This window comes from Phymastichus coffea, unplaced genomic scaffold, assembly GCF_024137745.1.
Source record: "Phymastichus coffea isolate CEN01 unplaced genomic scaffold, Cenicafe_Pcof_1.1 PCOF00039, whole genome shotgun sequence".
Taxonomy (NCBI): Eukaryota; Metazoa; Arthropoda; class Insecta; order Hymenoptera; family Eulophidae; genus Phymastichus; species Phymastichus coffea.
The window spans coordinates 561,539-580,080 of NW_026706850.1; the positions used below are offsets into that span (position 1 = coordinate 561,539).

General features: G+C 45.9%; 3 protein-coding genes across 10 annotated transcripts; 2 read left to right on the top strand and 1 right to left on the bottom strand.

The window, feature by feature from the left end:
* Nucleotides 1-220: 220 nt before the first annotated feature.
* LOC131663930 (putative serine protease K12H4.7) lies at nucleotides 221-3,010 on the bottom strand. Of its 2 annotated transcripts, none has more exons than XM_058934716.1 (9): nucleotides 2,935-3,010; nucleotides 2,198-2,456; nucleotides 1,930-2,111; nucleotides 1,613-1,848; nucleotides 1,379-1,514; nucleotides 1,002-1,309; nucleotides 794-926; nucleotides 549-721; nucleotides 221-489 (listed from the first exon to the last, which is right to left on the bottom strand). In XM_058934716.1, the coding sequence occupies exons 2-9, from the start codon at nucleotides 2,396-2,398 to the stop codon at nucleotides 368-370; spliced, it is 1,491 nt and encodes a 496-aa protein (XP_058790699.1). In that variant the 5' UTR covers nucleotides 2,399-2,456; nucleotides 2,935-3,010; the 3' UTR covers nucleotides 221-367. The 2 variants fall into 2 exon arrangements, with proteins under 2 accessions (XP_058790699.1, XP_058790698.1); XM_058934715.1 differs by having other exon boundaries at nucleotides 2,763-2,995.
* A 673-nt stretch (nucleotides 3,011-3,683) lies between these two features.
* On the top strand, nucleotides 3,684-5,593 carry LOC131663970 (HMG box-containing protein 4-like). 7 transcript variants are annotated; one of them, XR_009301897.1, is made up of 6 exons: nucleotides 3,716-3,778; nucleotides 3,854-4,452; nucleotides 4,601-4,701; nucleotides 4,767-4,794; nucleotides 4,899-5,020; nucleotides 5,093-5,168. XR_009301897.1 is itself a non-coding variant. In XM_058934784.1 (5 exons), exons 1-5 carry the CDS (start codon nucleotides 3,742-3,744, stop codon nucleotides 5,434-5,436), a joined length of 1,167 nt encoding a protein of 388 aa, XP_058790767.1. In that variant the 5' UTR covers nucleotides 3,684-3,741; the 3' UTR covers nucleotides 5,437-5,593. The 7 variants fall into 7 exon arrangements, 5 of the variants coding, with proteins under 5 accessions (XP_058790767.1, XP_058790764.1, XP_058790766.1 ...); XR_009301898.1 differs by having other exon boundaries at nucleotides 5,108-5,121; XM_058934784.1 differs by lacking the exon at nucleotides 4,767-4,794 and having other exon boundaries at nucleotides 3,684-3,778; nucleotides 3,872-4,452; nucleotides 4,601-4,676; nucleotides 4,899-5,027; nucleotides 5,093-5,593.
* A 3,902-nt stretch (nucleotides 5,594-9,495) lies between these two features.
* LOC131663836 (protein scabrous) lies at nucleotides 9,496-18,295 on the top strand. Its single transcript, XM_058934528.1, has 3 exons — nucleotides 9,496-9,769; nucleotides 14,335-14,680; nucleotides 16,764-18,295. Exons 1-3 carry the CDS (start codon nucleotides 9,531-9,533, stop codon nucleotides 17,847-17,849), a joined length of 1,671 nt encoding a protein of 556 aa, XP_058790511.1. The 5' UTR covers nucleotides 9,496-9,530; the 3' UTR covers nucleotides 17,850-18,295.
* The last annotated feature ends 247 nt before the right edge of the window (nucleotides 18,296-18,542 follow it).

The following is an 18,542-nucleotide window of genomic DNA, read 5'->3' on the forward strand; positions in this document are numbered from 1 at the left end:
GACCATAATTAAATTAATTTTGTTATTCAAATAAATAAAACAAAGCACAAATACCAAATAATTAATAATAAAATATAAAATAATTAATAATTTAATTAATTAATTAATTCGACAATGAAAGGAAGTAATTTTAGTTTGTACTAAAAACTTTCATGAATAGTTTATTCTTTAATAAGTAAATGTAATAAATAATAGACAATCGATTTTAAAAAGAACGCCATTTATTAAATTTTTATAAAAATATATACACGTTAGATCATTACAAAATTTATTTTAAACTTTTATTCTCCAATTGATTATTGAAACAATCTCACATGAATAATAGAAAGTGTTATATGCTGGTTTAATAGTATTAAAAATAAATTAATTAGTAATAAACTTTTTCTTCAAGCCACTGACCAATTAACTGTCCCACTTGTTTTCTTGCTTCTACCAATTGTGGCAAATCATTTTTGGATGGTGGATACATATTCGCGCAATGAGCAGTACCTGGAGTAAGACGTTTTTTCTAAATAATTGTTATGCAATAATTAAAAAATAGAATTTACCTTCAATATAAATAGCAGGAGCGCTTGGATTGCTAGATTTGGTGATTCCTAATGCATGCCATGGATCAATGCTTCCATGAACGAACACGACATTTGATACAACGTTGGCCAACTCGAGTGCTCCGTAAATAGTGTTGGTGCGCTCTACTCCAATCTGCGCCGTATGCGCGAATCTGAAAAATTAGTTGAAAAAAATTAAAAATTGACAGCATCAATGATGTTTTTTCAAACTGTTTAATACCAACCGTGGACCAAAAACATCAACACATTGGTGTAAGAAAAAGTCAACAGGGAAAGTTTCACTGAATAAGTTAGGCCTTGCTGTTGAAGTTTGGAAAAAACCAAATTCTGTGCACGTTTGATAGAACCACTGGCGTCCTATGAAGCAAGAAAAATCTTATTCAAATGTTCTTCAAAAATATCTTAAAAATACAGAAATATAATTCATTTTACCCCCAGCATTAGACTGTTCAGTCCAAGTTATATTCCTAAGTTTTTCCACCATTTTATTGTACTTGTAGTCTAGACACTTCTCTTTATTTTTCTTCAATAACATATTGCTTACTTCAGCAAGTCTATTTACAGGAACTCCTTTCTTTTCATCAACCAATACATCACAAATCATATCTATGGTGATGGTACTTTCGTTACGATTATCTTTGTTGTATTGCACAACATCAGCAAAATTATCAGCAATAGTTTCATATAAATTGGCAATATCCTTATATGATGTTTTTCCTGAGTCAATTGGATCACAGAAGCTGGAAGTTTAATAATTTTTGTAATGTGTTGTTGAATAAAATTAAAAAATGTCATCAACAAAAACTCACTTGAAAAGTTGTTCCAAATTTTTCTGACCAAGAGGATGACGTAACATTATGTGAACTTGATTATTGGCTGCTGCTACAGCATCAATACAGGCTTGAGAATGAGTTTTCAAGGATTGTTCAACAACAACAAAATATTCTGTCATGTAAAAATATATATATTATGAATAAAGACAGAAAAATTACAGATCAAAAATTATATTACAAAATTACCATAAAAACTAAAAATGTACTAACCCTGAAAGTCAATTTTAGCTAGCAGAGGGCCACTTGCAGACACAGCACCATGTACAAGATGAGGATACTTGAAACGCATCCAAGCAGCTAAGGAACCAGAATAAGAACCACCAAACACAATCCATTTCGTACCATTGGGCATATGACGATCTGTATTCATTCCTTGAATAAAGTAAGCCAAATCAGCTAAGGCTTGCTCAGAGTTTAAATATACAAGATTCTTAACACTTAAGTCCCTGAAAATTTTTATCGATGCAAGTTGAATTTTTAAAATAGAGAACATAAGTTTATAATTATTGTCATTTTTTTAGACATACGAAGTTGGGTGACTCATTCCATAATAGCGGTGCTCCAATAAGAAACACATGGCTCCAAAATGCTTGGCATACTCAATCATTTGTGCTTCAACCAACCATTTAGCACTGGCTGGACCTTCTCCACCAATCTGTAGAAAAACAGGTCCATTCGGTTTGTAGTAGGCATCATTCATAAAGAATCTCTGAAAAAATAAATTTTGTGCAAGGATCAATTATTTTACCAAAGAAATATTCACTGATTTAATCAATTATGAGAATTTTTATAAACCTGTTTCCAAACTCTTCCTTCAACAGCATTAAAGTGATCCAAGTGCTGAGTGAACCACTGCTCCTTAGGAAGATCAGTGGATGATGTGATCCTTGGTTCACCAAGATTGCCATTCTTAGACCTACCCCTTACGAAATTACGCCATGCCACTCCGTAACTGATCAGAGCAATGAAGATCGTGAAAGTAAAAATCAGTTTCATCTTCTTGAAATTTTACGAGCGATTGAATTTCTTCAAAGTTGGATTTGATCTGAATGACCTACAAAGTGATTTGACGAAACGTGGTGATTGGTCAATCTACTCAAACGGATATAATATCGTGTTTGCGATAATGAGTAATCTAGAAGGATTTCTACTCGTCTCTTCAGATAATTTCTCAACAAAAAGACATTCAAGAGGAAACTATTTTTGATTTATTTAAATTGTTTCGTTATAACAATTTGATATAATTGAAAATTCAAAGCCAACTAATAAGCGACAATTACTAGTTGAGATAAAAAATCTAATACGGTAAACAATAATTCAAATTAGAACAAACAACGAAATTTCGTTGCAATTAAAATACCTATGTGAATCGCGCGATGTAACCTCAACGGTCTTGGAAAACTGACTGAAAAGATGCGAGTAATTAAATCTCCAGCAAAACCTCCAACCAACAAATTTGCTCTTCAAACTCTTAAAGCTTCCTATGTAAGATGCTGTATATGTACTCGCTTTTGTTTGTCGTTCGTACTTACACTTTCCGAGTGCCGACTATGCTATAGCTGCGGTCAAAAACAGAGCGGCGGCAATAGCAAATAACTTGCACCGCCGCGCCGACTGTGTATTTGTAATTTTAGCGCGCCTGCGCAATGACTTTACACAAACGTATTAATAGTATTAAGGTTTTGTTACATCGACAAAATCTGTAATGGTTTGTTTACACTACTAATTTAACTAATATAGACTCTGATTATAGATTCCTCGATCGTCTGCATGTTTTACTTAAAAGATGTTGGAATCTACATAAATGGTTAGCTGCTTATTGTTTGGAGTTTGTGGAAACAAAATTTTATAAGTTATGATAAAATTGACAATAAAGTTCACCATTGAATATGTATACGCATAATGTTCTACGATTTATATATAGACTTGAACGGAACTTCATAAGACGGATGTATATAATTTATTTGAAAATTTGAATTGCTAAGGAACTGTGTCTTATCGATTTGTTAAAAACTTTTACTTAAACGTATAACGTAATACAAATACATTAATATAAAGATATACAATGTTACTTACATTGAAAATAAAAACTATTTAAAAAAACTATATATATATATATGGTTTTTCTTTTAATAGTCTTTTAATTTTCTTTTCTTTAATCTTGATGGTAGACTAATAAAAATAAAACAACGAATACATGAGATGAATACGTAAACAAATTTAATAATATTTAATAAATCGAACTTTCAGTGACATACAGCCATTTTTTGTACAAGGTGAACTTCAACTTAAACAGTATCAGCTGATTTAGTTGCGACAAGAAAATAAAATATCGCGTTATGACATCAACAAATAATCAAATTAAAATGAAAAATGGTGAATATTTACAAAATAACTAATATCGTTTCTAATTCATTTATTAAAAATATAATATAAGAGCATTTTATCTAGAATTAATTTTAGATAAAGATTCTAAGACAAGAGTGTCACGCAGTGGCAGAGTTTGTAAAAAGTCATCAAAGTTGATGTATTTGGATGCTACTAGTGGAGACATCAAAAAAATTAAAAGTAGTAAAACATTACAACAAAGCAGTTCGTCAAAGAAAAAATCAAACATTGAGAATGTTGATATACATAACCAAACTCAATCTACGAAAATTAGTCAAGTCATCAATAAATCACAAAAAAAGAGCACTAAAAATAATAGTAAAGATTTAAAAAATGAATCAAGTGTTGAAACAATGGAAACAGAATTACCTAATATTGAACCACTTAATGATACATCTGTTAACATACATCTTAATATTGAAAAACAAATTCAACAAACTAAAGAATCTTCTCAGGTCAATTCATCAACCAGTTCAGATTCTGAAACTTATTCAGCTCTGAGTAATAATGAAATAGAAACTCCAGATTATACTAGTTACGATGAAGAAAGTGTCAATTCTGATGAAGAACTCCTTCTATCCAAAAATATTACCTCCAAACCAGGGCATGCAAAATTACATCCAAATATGCTACCCAACAATCCACCACCAGCTGCTACTTCGGTAATATTCTTCATTTCTTTGTTTAGTTTTGTTAGATTTACAGATATCTTGTATAATTTGAAAGGTTTATTTTATTACAATAAACAATATTGAAATATTATTGGTTTGAAACAAACAGAATATATTATAACTAAATAATGTTTTTCAGCAAATGGTCTATACTGGGTATGAATTATGGTCTAATGAAATGAAGAAAGAGATACTAAGAAAATATCCAGCTATAGGTGAACTCCTCATCTTTAATAATAAGTAATGATTTGAAATATGCAAAATTTTATAATTTCCTATTAAATGTTCAAACTTAACATTCTTAGTTTTTATGGAACCTTAAGAACAGATAATGTAAGAACTTGAAAGAACTATTGAAATTTTGATCTGTTATATATGAATCATATGTCAACGTGAGAAAATGTATCAAAAAATTGATTGAAGAATTTTTTTTGTAGATATAAATGTTTTGAATGTACGGCTTGGTGAAATGTGGATTAGATTGTCAACCATGGAGAGAAACAATTGGCATTCACGGGCTCGTGTCTTGGCACAAAAAAATGGATCTCAAAACAAATGTGTAATGGGTACATTGAAAATTACATAAAATATTATATTTGACAAGGACAATACAGATGCTTATAAATTACAGATTACAAAACTTCAGCTTGGTTAAACTCATGCAGTAATAATTCAGTTCAATTTGGTCAACCCTTTATTGATGCAAAATTAAGAAGCATAGAATTAGAACCCATAGATGTTGCTGCTTATCTCAGGTTGTTAGGAGAAAGTTTGATGCTGATTGGAGGTCAATTACAACAACGTAAAAGGCCGGTAGTAACATCTGACTGTATCACAGTTTTGTTGGATTCACTTCTATGTGCTATGGGTAGTCTAATATGTTTAACACAGCAAGTACCACTTTTGACAACTGAAAAGACTGCTATTTTGAAAAAGACGTTAGAGAATATCGCATACGTAATGCCGGGTTTGTAAGAGAGTATCGTGGTAAATGTTGGGTTTAAAAACTTATTAATCTATTTTTTTTAATTCTGTTCTTGTAATTTTAGTTTATACGCTCAAAAAGTATTTATTTCTTCATTATCTGTTTATTGGTATGTTTGTAGTTAAAAAACTAAGTGTTGAATAAATAAGAAAGGACGCGTTTGTTCCAATGGAACTTGAAGAGAATTTTACTTTCATACTAATTTTCGAATAGAACGATCGCGTTTGAGAAACTTTGTCACTCGCTTTTCAATTTCATTATTTCATTCGGCATGTATCCATTATCACTCGGGTATCTCATTTGAAATCAGCTGTTCTCATAAATCTTACCGCAGTCTCCGCTCTTTCGATAAAAATATTCATACACAGTCACGCAAAAAATCCATTAACCCTGCGCGCCTTTGCCCCCCCCCCCCCGCCCTATCCTCGAAAAAGAAAATCCAATTAACCGCCAAAATAAGTAGCGGAGCGCAAGCAGACGGAAATTTGGTAGGAAATGAAGATGCATGCAGCAAGAAGAAGGGAAAGAAAAGAAAGGGGAAAAAATGAGATTTCGGTCGCGTACCCACTTCTCTTCGGTCGTCGTGTGGTACGTGCACATACAATGTGGCTGTCGGAGCGTGCACACGTGTATTGTGCACGAGCTAAACAATGAGTGCAGCCAGCAGCCGGGCGACGCGACTCGCTGCTTCGTCATGCGCGATCTACGAGCGACGTATGCCCCGATTCGCTGATGCCTAATGCACGATGGATTTCGAGGCAGCTACTATAAACTAGACTCGCCATTGTGCATGTAGCAGCGTGCATCTGCTTGGGCGCCGCATTGCTAGCTTGTATGTGTGTATGCGTGTGCCCACTGGTTTATAATTTTACGAGTTAGCTTGCTGCGGCTAAAGTACGCTTTGCAGGCGGAAACTTGAGCCGCGAGGTATTTATAAGTTTTTGATGCCTACTTTGTATAAGTAAGTCGCCCTTGCGGCCGCTGCATTATGTTTCCAGCTTTATACGTTTTTAGCTTTGCGTACTATGTCGGGATAAATCTTTTGACTCGGAACCTTTCCAGTTTGTTTATTAACAAAATGCCGGTCTTGATTAAAGATGAATTGTTTATCCTTTAATCTGACTGAATGTAGTATTCAGCCAAATAGTAGTTGCAAATGGAAATAAGGATAAAAGATGTATCTTGGTCTCTCGTCCGTCAAATATTGCCACAGCGAAGTATCGCGTTGACGTGCTTGTAAAAACAGAAAAAAAAGACCCGTGATTTGATCGACATGTCAATTATGACAATTAAACGACCGTTCGTGAGTAACAACTACAGCGGAGAATCGCGAATTGTGACAATGAAACGTTTCCATCCGAGGTGTTCCTCGCAGACGGCGAGCCCAAATCGTATAATGCAACGCAGACCAAATATGCTTCTCCGTGGTGAAGGATATCCGAGCGAGGCCCGTCGAACTGGGAAATTCGTAAAATCAAACATAATGCTCCATACAGCGTTAATATAATACAGGTGCGAGAGAGAAAGCGGCGAGAGACGTGGGGGAGAGGGAGGGCGTAGCTGCCGCCCGCGTCTATTATTGACGTGCTCATCCATCCATTATCGACGAGCAGCTTTTAGTGGATCTGAATTCTGAAGGGCCATTGTATAATCACTTTGAAGTTGCGGTTACTTCGGCTATATAAGTTTGCGTAACCCGCACAAACAGCAGCGCCGAGAGAGAGAGAGAGAGAGAGAGAGAGGAGAGAGGAGAGAGAGAGGGAGAGAGAGAGAGGAGAGAGAGAGAGAGAGAGAGAGAGAGAGAGAGAGAGAGAGAGAGGAGAGAGAGAGAGAGAGAGAGAGAGAGAGAGAGAGAGAGAGAGAGAGAGAGAGAGAGATAAGATACTCCGGGCAGAGAGCGAAAGCGCATGCATTAGAAAAATTTTTTCGATTTTGCCTTCCATCCCAGCTTCCCCGGAACCTTTCGCCTTGATGAATAACTTGCGCGTCGCGAGGAGCTCGTTTTTCGCGGCGCGCCGTTGTTTATTAAGTTTTTGTTCCGTTTCGCGCTCGGCAATGTGAGTTTAATATTAATAAGTCGAGCGGAGCGACGTCTTCTCTTTCCTTTTGCGACTTTCAGCTATTTGTTTTTTTCTTTCGCTTGCAACTACGATGTCAGTTGGAATTTAATCGAATTCTTTTACCGAGAGCAGCGAACTTTGTTGAATATCGTAATATCGTTCGTACATAATTATAATGGATTATGCTGTTATGAATTTCGCGCAAATTGAAAACAGTAATCCATTATTGCAATTTCAATATATGATTTCTAATGTAAACTAGCTATTAAAACATTATGCGTACGAGATCCTAGATTTAGTGTATAGAATTGCTATGGAATATTAATGTTGCAAGCAAAAGTGCGACTGGTAATTATATAGCTGTTAAAATGAACGTATTAATTTCACATACCATTACGTAAATATCCTAATGATTAATTTAAAGCAAATGGTTATGTGCAAAGAAAAAATACACTATCGCGTGACAATTGCAAAGTATCGCGAAGATAAAAATTGCATTTTTTCTTTGTTTGACAATTATACGTTGATTCGAAATTACTTAGTCCCTAAATTAACGATCGCTTTGTTTTTAGAGAGCAAAAAATCATCTCATCTGAGCAGAGCAAAAAAATCTCTCATTATAAAAAAAGAGCAATCGGCCACCAGATACTTTAATCCTTTATTGCCGTCTATCTATAGCTTTGCCTATAGATCTATATATATGCGCAAATTCCGTACTCTATTATCTCGCGTTTATTGATTTATAAGATCGACCCTCTCATAATATCAAGAGTCTGTGTTTAATTAGTATTCGCGAAACCAGGTCTGACATGTCCCGAAATAAAAACCGAAGGCTCATATCCTCCGTTATCAAATCAAATTTCAAATGATTTTTAGATATGACATGATTGCACAAACATTTCTGTAAAATTATATTATAACGTGTAGCGGAGCTGAGAGACTACTCACTAAAGGTATCATGAAAAATTAGAAAAATTTGATTATTTGCGGGTTCCCTTCTGGGATGCTCCAAAAACAAGAATGACAAGGAGGACGACGTGAACCAAGTTAACCGAAACTGGAGCACAAAAAGCTTCTATTATTCCGACGTTTCGGACTGGCCGACGATCCGTCTTCAGGGCTGTAAACGTTTACAAGAATAATGCATAAATCCAAAATTCGTACTTTTTCCATGACTCTTATGTGACTCTTAGCGATGCATCGATCGCTTAAAACGCGGAGTTGATAGTTGAGATTTTCGCGTTTTTCGCACGTCGCTTTCTCAGAAATCATTAATTTTCATTAAAGCACGTTTTTTCGATTATAGTTCTCTCGTGCTCTAATTGAACGCAACTAGATTCACTCCTGCAAGTTTCGAGGTTTATCGAAGAGATGTCACAGTCTTCGAAGCATTTCACTGAGATGACGAACGTTTTCACTAACATTTGAGCAAACTAATGAGATTCATATTTTTGAAAATTGAGCTGTGGAATCGCTCGCCACTTTTTACGAAAAATGCGCGTCACCTCGGGCTCGAAATCTTATAAAATCACATAAAAATCGCGAAGAAAAGAAAAAAATTCGACAAGACTCTTGGACCAGGCAGCGGATAATTACCATAAAAAACAGCGATAAATTCCAGCCGGCAGCGAGCTCGCGCAAAAACGACGAAATCTCATCTCGCACGCGCAGTCACAGTTGTCAGAGAGAGAGAGAGAGAGAGAGAGAGAGAGAGAGAGGTGCGCGGGTAGCCGGAGGAAGCCGAAAACCCGCTTGGCAAAAGAAGAAAGAGAGATAAAAGAGAGAGGGCAAGAGAGAAAGAGAAAAAAAAGGCAAGGAATAGGTATGCGCACCACCCTCATGTCGGACGCGTGCGGCGCACGCTTACGCGAGCCGGAGGGAACACCTGCTCGAGCCAGCTGCCGCGCGAGGCGCCTGCTCGCGGCGCGTCCGCCGCGCGGTATAAAAAGCCCTACCCCTCGTCGTGGCGAGCTCCAGTTGCGCGCCACGCGTCCCCACGAACGCACACCCGGCCCGCCGCGATCATGCAGCCTCGCCTTGCCGCTCCGCTGCTGCTGCTGCTGCTGCTGCTGCTGTGCCTCTGCCTGGCCGTGCGAGCTCAGGACGACGACCTGGCGAGCAGCGTCAAATTTCTGCAGGAGCAGCTCGGTGACCTGCTCAACCATCGACAGCAGGACTACGACGCGCTCGAGCTCAGCCTCAAGCAGTCCATGGAGAAGAACACCGAGCTGCTGCTGCTCAGGAACGAAGTCAAACAGATGAGGTACGCTCTTTCCATTTGCAACGCCTCCAATAAAAGCGCGACGAACGAACGACAACGTCTTTTGCTCGGCGCGCGTCCCTTTGACGCTCCGGGAATCGCAATTAATTGTCATTGAAAATGCGCGCCGTATTGACCAAGCGCACACAAGTAGCTTTCTCGATATTACGCACTGGCAGTCAGCCCGACGACTCGCAATAGCGTAATGGAAAAAGCTCGCCGTCCGCCTCTCGCTCGCCCCATCAATTGGCAATCAGCGCGCATACGTGAAACGAAAATCGCGCGCCCCGCGACAAACGCTCGATCTCGCCGAGCGCGGCCGGCGGCTTTGCCAATTAGCAAACACAAAGCCGCTGCAATTTTTGCCCGGTTGAACGTTTCGCTTCTCGCGCTCGCTTTGAGCTTGCTCGCGACTGTGCGTATACGACTGGGCGCCCCGCGCGCGATCTCTACGTCGATTCGCGGCGTACGGGGAAAAAAGCGGCGATCGCGGCACGTGTCTTCTAGGACAAAAGAGACTTTTGTAATTTATAGAAAGAGAGACTCGGCCAGCTGACGTTATATGCAGGCAGCAAACAACAGCTGCGGAGTGTCGGTTTCGGGGCCGCTTTGCTCGCCGAACACGTCCTTCGCCCAACTCACTCTCTCTCTCTCTCTCTCTCTTGTTCACTCGTTCTCCTGCCTTTCTTTATACACACACGCGCACACACATGCACACACGTCACTTTACTCTCTCGGCGCGCCGATCTTGTTCTTTTCGTGCGGCGGGGACTGGCTTGGAAAATATCTTTGCGAGCGCGGGCTTCGAATTACTTATGCGAGCCCAGGCGCCTTTGACGGGCAAATTTTTATCGCCCTCGGGGCTTCGGATCGAGCGCGCTTCGATTTGACTTTTGTAATTCGACACGCGCGATTAACGAGGCGATACTTCGGCAGGAGCGTTTTTACGAGAGCGCGCCCGGCGAAAAACTTTCACGTCGTACAAGCTGCGCGCAGCTGCGTTGGCTCGCTCTGGACTAACCGCCCGCCAACTATATACATCCCCCTCCCCGTTAATCGATAATTCGGCTGCCGTTGTAAATTTGGAATTCAATGCTCGCGAGACAAGACGGAAGTCTAATGTTGCGCGCGCGCGAGCTTTTTCCATTGGCCGCCGAGACGATCGCCAGCGCTGGACGTGGACCTGCGATCGGCCCTCGCCGCGTTATCTGCCGGCGACGCGACTGCGAGCCCTAATTTCAGAGAGTGCGCCGGTTAATTGGCCGACCGCGAGGCGTTGCGGTGCTTCGCCCGGCGCGAATTTCGCCCCGCGCCCCTCCCCCGTGCTTCGGGCGAGCGTCTGCCGTTACCTTGCGGCCTCGCATTCTTCCGCGGATCGTCGAGTTGCGCCGAAAATTAGCGGATCGCGTTTCGTCCCGTCCCTCGGACGCAGCGCGCGATGCGAGCGGCCGAGCTTTCGGCCAGTTTTAACGGGCTTTTGGTGCTCGACTTTCGAAACCTCGCTAATAAGTTTTACGAGCGCGCGCGGCCAGCCGTTAAGCGCGCCACGATCGCCGACGAACGAACGACGCCTCGCGAGCTTGGAAAGCCTCGAAAGAAACGAAAAGAGAGAAGAAGGAGAAATCAGTTTTCAACAAGTTTCAATGAAAGCGCGCGCGGCTGTTTCGCCCGAACTTTCAATTTGCTCTGCTATTTGAAATTCACACCTGCGAAGCCTAACGCATGGAAAGAAAAAAAAAAGAGTAGGGAATTCCAATTCGTAAAAACACGCGAGTGTCCATACAGAAAGTTGAAAAAGCAGCGGCTGTGCCGATAGCCTTTTTTTTTTCTTTTCCAAGCGGCTCGCGCGCGCGAGCGAAAGAGAGATGGAGAGAGAACCAACAGGGTTTCCGCAGACACATAAAAAGGGATAAGCTCGCAGTGGCGGGCGATTATCTTATAGTTGGATCGATCGGAGCCTCGATTCGAACCCGCGCGAATGAAAAAAGCCGAGCCGCTAATTGAGTTTATTTATCATCCTCACTCAGCTGCCGATATTTCCGCGAGGCTCCCTCTCTCCCTCGCCTTTTTTTTTCTCGCGAAAAGTTGGACCCGCAGATAGTTACAGCGCTTTTAACGAGTTATACCGCGCGGCGGTTTTGCAATTTGCAAGTCGAACGGAACACGCGGCCTAATGGAGAAGTTAGCTCGCCTCGCTTTCGTGCGCATATACTTGCGCTTTAAATTCATTTTCAGCGGCCTTGAAAGGGAATAAAGAAGAAGAAAAAAAATGCGACCCGCCGCGATTTTCGCGCTCCAATCCGATTTTCCCCCTCATCTGGAAGGGAAGCGAGCTTAATTAGCGGATTTCTCGACAGGACTGATTTTTTTTTGCGCGCTCGCCGGCTTTTAGAGACAAGCGCTCGGTAGTGGCAATTGAATTATACGGGAAATTCAATTCTCGCATAGCGGGAGAGAGAGAGAGAGAAGCCGACAGCGGTCGGTCGGTGGCTAATGAAAAGAGCGCATAGGATATGTATTGACACGTTGAAACTGCCGGCACTTGAAAAATGCAAAATGTTACTCGCCGGCCGCGCATTTTCGCCTCCTCGAATCTTTCACGGGCGAATCGCTTTAAAATTTTTAAGCGCTCGAAAACGCGTCGGATTCATACGTACGGCCATCTGCGAGGGAATCCAATAAAATTCAACTTCTCTCTTTTGCCCACGCTACGACTTTGATGCCGCGCGCCTTCAAATATGAAGCGAGACTTTTCTTATTTCGAATTAAACGCCGCGGCTTATCGCCGGGCCGCAAAGTTAATTTGTATCTCGATCGATAAAGAACGAATCCCTCCTCCGTTGTTCGCGCTCGCGATGTTCCAATGGCGCTCGGTGGCACGGTACCCGAGTTTAGTTATGAAATAGGAATGCGAGCAGCGCAGGTTCACACGCGCGGCCAAGATAAAAGCGAGGACGGGGCGAGCGGAGCGTAAAAAGCCCCCGCGGGAGAGCAGGAAGAAAGCATATAAATTTAATTGTATTTCCCCCGGTATATATATATACGCGTACAATCTGCCGGCTGCGATCTCGGAAGTCGTGCGCCAGGGGCCCGCGTAATTATAATTTCGAGCCTGGCTTCCTTCCTACCCGTATGCTCGCGCACCGCTGCACGCGGCAATTTCCTCCGAAAAAAAAGGGAGGGGGCTGAGGCCCGAACCAACGTTTCTCTCAATGTTTACTTTTTTTTCCCTCGCGCGGTACGTTCATTAGCCTCTCTCTCGTGTGAGCCCGCGAGGAAATTTATCATGCCGCTTTCGTACCTGTGCGCGGGTGTTAACGTCAATTATTCAAATTGTATAGGTGCGCAAAGAATTGCGCGCGAAGCTCTATACTCGCGCTTTCCTCTTTTTTTTTCCGTCCGCGTCGCGAGATTCTTTTTTTCGCATTTGCAAAAGCATATCCATTTTCCACATTGCCTTCGCTTCTTTTTGTTTTCGTGTTAAACTCGACGTAGTGAAAAAGTACAGAAACAAAAAAAAAAAAAAAAAACGCTGGTCCGGTAGAGGTACAGAAAAAAACCGCACTCTGGTATAATACTCTGCCCGGAAAAAATCTCTCGTTGAAAAAAAGGAAGGAGAATCTTCATAAAAGATTTGCAGGTATACTCAACGTTAATTAGGCAACAAAAGGAAAAAAAAACAAAAAATTAAGAAGCTCGAGGGAAGATCCCGGCGAAAGATAGAAGGGGGCTTAGCATGATCATACGGGTGAAATGTTCGTTCGCTTTCGCGAGGAGTTGACCATCCGCACCGCGACGACTGGCGATAGCCGCGGCGGCGCAATTGAAAATTACGGGGGCGTAAAGTTCCGGGCGGGCCGAGAGAGTCTTCGCGGCAGATATTTCGGCCGCGCGCGGCGCGGAAAAGCCAAAGTCTTTGGAAATGTAGATTTGAACGGGCGAAAGTCGCGTCATTTCGAGGACTTTACAGCTCGACTGGATGGGGCTGCTCGTCCGCAGTAGCGGCAACAACGCATTACACTCTTTCCCGTGACGTTTTACTTTCGCGATTAAATGCTCCTCCGCTGCGCCGTTACGCGCGCAACGAAAATCCAACGACGTTTGCGCTCCAGTTGGAGGCTTTTCGTAAAGATTGTCAACCGTAATACGTTAGTGACGCGACCGAGTCCCGCGACAATGATAGATTTTCAACGAGCGAGCGGCGAATAATGACTATCGATCGCTTTTTTTGTTGTCCGCTTCCCCTCTATTATTTGAAATCGATATGCGGATAAATATCGGATAATCCAATTTAAATTTGTTCGCAAAATTGAATTGGGTTACAGCTTCCGCTTTATACCATAATAAACGAACCCAACAACTTTATAACGAAAAAAAAAAAATTGTTATCCACGCGATATACGACATTGAGGCGCGCCCCCCGAATTTTTCATCGGAAAATGCATTTTTCAAATTTATAACACACAACCGGATCCGCTGCGCTGCGGGCAGCTCGTAAAAATTGAAACTTCAGTGAGGTCCCGCTCGTAAACGTTTTCTGAAGGAAGGAATTTCGATGGATTTTGCAGGAAAGAGTTGAATAGCCTGCGGAACAGCGACACCTCGACCACCGCGGCCGTGAACGAACGTCTCCGCGTGCGTTGGCTGGGCAACGCAGTGACGGAGCTGAAGAACGAAGTGTCCGAGGTTCTCCGGAGCCGCAACGCCAGCGAGGAGCTGGCCGAGCGCGCGAGGGTCAAGTCCGAGTTGGAATTGCTCCGAGCCGACGTGGCCGGCGTCGGTCGAGGTCTGCGAGATTTCGGCGGCAGATTGGCGAGGCTCGAGGCCGGCTTAGGGAGCGTCAGGCTCGACGTCGCAGCGGTCAAACGCAGCACGGGGCAGCTGTCTCGCAGCTGCGCCGACTTTGCCAGCCAGGTGAGACGCAGCTCGCATTATCTCTATGGAAGAGGAAAAAGCTGCGCGATTTATTCATTGATTTTATTTCATTTTTTTTTTTTTTTTTTTTCGAAAAGAGTATTGTATCCGTCGAATCGGTTTTTCGATCAATTAACCCGGTCCATCGGTTTTCCCTCTCGAACCACTCGTTTTCAATTTTCTCTCTAGAACAAAAAAGATCCCTCTCAATATTCCGCGAGCATTACCACGCGCAAAATCGCACTGGTCAATCGGGGGGAAACGCGCGGTTAGTGAAAGATCCGTCGCGCGCGAAAGCCACTTGTCATTATGAGATTCCGAGAACTGCATAATGTGGAGCTCGCGGCAATATCGTTGCCAGCGACGAAAAGCAGACGGGAGCCTAGCGCGCGTGTATATAAACTGGATACGTGCTAGATTTATCTCTCTTTCTCTCTCGGCTCGTCTTCCTTTCTTCTCGTCTCCCCCTTTTTCTTCTCCTCTCCGCCCGGCCTGCCAGCTGCAGCTGCTTCTGACCTGTCGCGAGACAGGCCCTTCCCTAATTGCAATGCGGCCACGTGGACGAAACGAGACGACGACAGCCGCGCGTCGCGGACACGGATTTTTCCGCGGAGAGAGTCGGTTAGAACGCCGTGGGCGCGATCGGATTCAAATCCGGAGCGACGGCGACGACGTCCGTTCGCCGCGGGCGTGAAGGGGCGACGGCCGAGGAGCCGGACGCGCGGATCCAGCTATGGCAATTTTCGCGCCGAGAAGCACGGCCGGACGAGTCAATTAGAGAGAGAGAGAGAGAGAGAGAGAGAGAGAGAGCGAGAGGGGGAGAGGAGCGTTATCCCTAATTTACATCGGGGCCCGGCACCTGCTCGGCCGCGCGCTCGGCAGCTGTGCCACCTTCCTCGATTCCCCGCTCCGCCGTGGCGGCTCCGACGGAGAAACGAGTTTTTTCGATCGAAATCCGCGCGCGCGCCGACAATCTCGCCGAAAACGGGAACTTAATTAAAGCGCCCGCACGTGCGCTCGCGCGCACGGGGGAGAGAGCGCGCGGACTGCGGATGCTCGGCCGCGAGCGATTCGGCGCGACAGCTGGTCGTCTAGGCGCGCCATTTGTGCGGAAATTCGCGCTCCCTTATTATATCCCCGGCGGCTCGGCTGGCCTCGGAGGGCGACGCCGTCGCGCCTCCGCTCGCGCGGCGGCTCGTCGCGACAATGTGCCATTGTGCGCGCGCGGCCCCGGGGATCGCGGCGGGACGAGAATTGCGGACGCCGATCGAAAGCGGCCGGCAAGACGAAGAATGAGATTGCGTATACGAGCCTCTCCTGCCGCGGGCATCTGCGGCACGCGAGCCTCCCGGCCGTCTCTCTCGCGCGCGCACCTGGCCTTAAAAAACTGCGCCGTAAACTCGCCTCCCCGCCCCCCTCCTGCTCCCCGCGGCCTCGCTTCGTCTCTCGCCGGCCGACCGGTGCGCGCCAGATTACCGAGGTTGGATTCTCCCGGCGCGCGACTGTCCGCATCGCGAGGCGACTCTCGCCTTCGCGTCCGAGCGCGTGCGGGACACAGAGAAGAGGCAGCCCGGGGGGCGCATGTAGGCCACGGCTGCGCCGAGCCGCTCGCGACTCCAATATCGCGAGAGGCCCGTGCCGATCGCGCGCCCGTGCCCCCGCCCGGCGGCCGCTCGAGAGAGCTGCCGACGGGCTCGGGGCGCCTGCTCCATCGGTGCGTTCGCCCGCGCTCGGGAGCACAGGGCGGCGCGGCGGCCGACGTCGATGCCAATCGTCGGCCCGCCCGCCCCGTTCCACTTCTTGGTGTCGCGCGCGACCACGCTAGTCCGCACCGACGCACGTACGCGCGCACAGGCAGACGGCGGGCAAGACGAGCAAAAAACGCGCGCGCACGCGCGCGTCGCCCGAACGAGTCAGCCCCGGCGGCGAGGGATCGATATCGAGCGCAGGGATAATCTCCGGCTCGGGGGCCGCAGCCGTGCAGCCTCGGTCCGCTCTGGCGCGCGGAGCACTATTTTTAAACCGGCGCCGCCCCCCGACTGGGTGTTCAAGCTCCAGTTGCGCTAACCGTCGCCCGTTGCAGCTGAGCGGCGTGCAACGCAAGCTGGCCGACGCCGGAGATGCCGAGGACGCCGAGCAAAACGAGATCGAGCCGCCGCCGCCGCCGCCGCCGCCGTCGCGGCACCGCCGGCGGCACGCGCACTCGCGTCTGGCCCCGGCGCTGCGCCGCCTGGACGCGCGCGTGGGCCGCCTGGAGCGCGAGCGCGGCCCGGCCGAGCAACGCTTGGCGCGCCGGCTGCGCCTGCTCGAGGGCGCCGGCCGCGAGCTGCGCCAGCGGCTGCGCGCCGCCAGCGCCGAGCCCGCCGAGCTGGCCGAGCTGCGCCGCGCCGTGCGCGCCCTCGGCGCGAGCGCGTCCGCGCTGCAGCAGCGCAGCGAGCGCCAGCGCGAGGCGCTCGACCGGCTGAACGGGACGCTGCGCCGGCAAGCCGGCCTCGACGCCGGCCTCGGCCGCGCGGAGAACCTCACCAGGCAGCTGGAGCGCGTCGAGGACGAGTACCGGCGCATGGTCGACTCGCTGCCCGGCAACTGCGAGAAGCGCGACGGCCTGACGCTGCTAGCGCCGGGCCCGGGCGCGCCGCTGCTCGCCGCCTGCCGCAAGGGCTGGATCGTGGTCGGGCGGCGCGTCGACGGCACCGTCGACTTCGACCGCAGCTGGAACGACTACGCCGCGGGCTTCGGCTCGCCGATCAACGAGTTCTGGGCCGGCAACGAGGCGCTGCACCGGCTCAGCAGCGACAACTGCACCAGGCTGCGCATCGAGCTGCACGACATCGACGGCAACTACTGGGTGGCCAACTACGAGGACTTCCGCGTGGACGACGAGCAGTCCGGCTACCGGCTGCGCGTGGGCGGCTACTCCGGTAACGCCAGCGACGCCATGGCCTACCAGAACAACATGCGCTTCAGCGCCAAAGATCGCGACCTCGACATCAGCTCCACGGACTGCGCGGCCAACTATCACGGCGGCTGGTGGTTCAGCCACTGCCAGCACGCCAACCTCAACGGCAGGTACTCGCTCGGGCTCACCTGGTACAGGTCCGACAGCAGCAAGTGGATGGCCGTCGCCAACACCGAGATCTCGCTTCAGAGGAAGCAGCAGTGCCTGTAAACGGACGGCGCGCCTATACGCCCCCCCAAAGAACCGACTTTGTGTACAAAAGTGCGCCGACCGAGTTGCCTGATCGAGTGGAACGAACGGCCGCACCAGGCGGCTCTACACCGTAGCTTGTACATACTTATCCAGACCGACTGCTTGTTTCCAAGTCTGTCTTAGAAACTGTCTTGCCAAAGATTTTACTGCGTAATTGTCTAACGGTTAAGTTATAATAATATTAATAATAATAATATATATATATGTATAGTCGTCGTGTAAATAAATCTACGTGTGTCATCGGTTACAATGTCATTGTATTTGATTACCAAGATTTCTTACCCTTGTTAAGTCTACATTGTGTACATTCCATTGTATTTACAAGTCAATCATTAAAAAGACATTTTATACGAAACTATACGTAACTTTTCATGTTTTTTTTATCTCTTTTAATCCATCGATAAAGGCTCGCTGGAACGGCCAATCGAATCAAATTTTATCACGTGTTCGGGAAGGAGCTTTGTTGTTTAAATTTTGATATTTTCAATTGTCGTGTGCGCTTTAAGACAAGTCGAGGCGGAGAATTGGCAATAGGTTAGTGTTGCGCGTAAATTTAACCGCTCAACTTGAAGTGGTTAGCCATAATGAAGCCGCGCTGTAACATCGCGGGCTTGCCATTTTACCTTGCGTGGTTTGTATGGGCCTATAAAA

Coding starts and splice junctions, on each gene's coding strand:
- LOC131663930 (XM_058934716.1), bottom strand. CDS start 2,398: ATGAAACTGATTTTTACTTTCACGATCTTCATTGCTCTGATCAGTTAC. Junction 1,515..1,612: donor AGCTAAAATTGACTTTCAGG/GTTAGTACATTT, acceptor TTTACATGACAG/AATATTTTGTTGTTGTTGAA. Junction 1,310..1,378: donor AATTTGGAACAACTTTTCAA/GTGAGTTTTTGT, acceptor TTAAACTTCCAG/CTTCTGTGATCCAATTGACT.
- LOC131663836 (XM_058934528.1), top strand. CDS start 9,531: ATGCAGCCTCGCCTTGCCGCTCCGCTGCTGCTGCTGCTGCTGCTGCTG. Junction 9,770..14,334: donor AACGAAGTCAAACAGATGAG/GTACGCTCTTTC, acceptor TGGATTTTGCAG/GAAAGAGTTGAATAGCCTGC. Junction 14,681..16,763: donor GCGCCGACTTTGCCAGCCAG/GTGAGACGCAGC, acceptor CGCCCGTTGCAG/CTGAGCGGCGTGCAACGCAA.
- LOC131663970 (XM_058934781.1), top strand. CDS start 3,742: ATGACATCAACAAATAATCAAATTAAAATGAAAAATG. Junction 3,779..3,853: donor TCAAATTAAAATGAAAAATG/GTGAATATTTAC, acceptor CATTTTATCTAG/AATTAATTTTAGATAAAGAT. Junction 4,677..4,898: donor AAGAAAATATCCAGCTATAG/GTGAACTCCTCA, acceptor TTTTTTTTGTAG/ATATAAATGTTTTGAATGTA.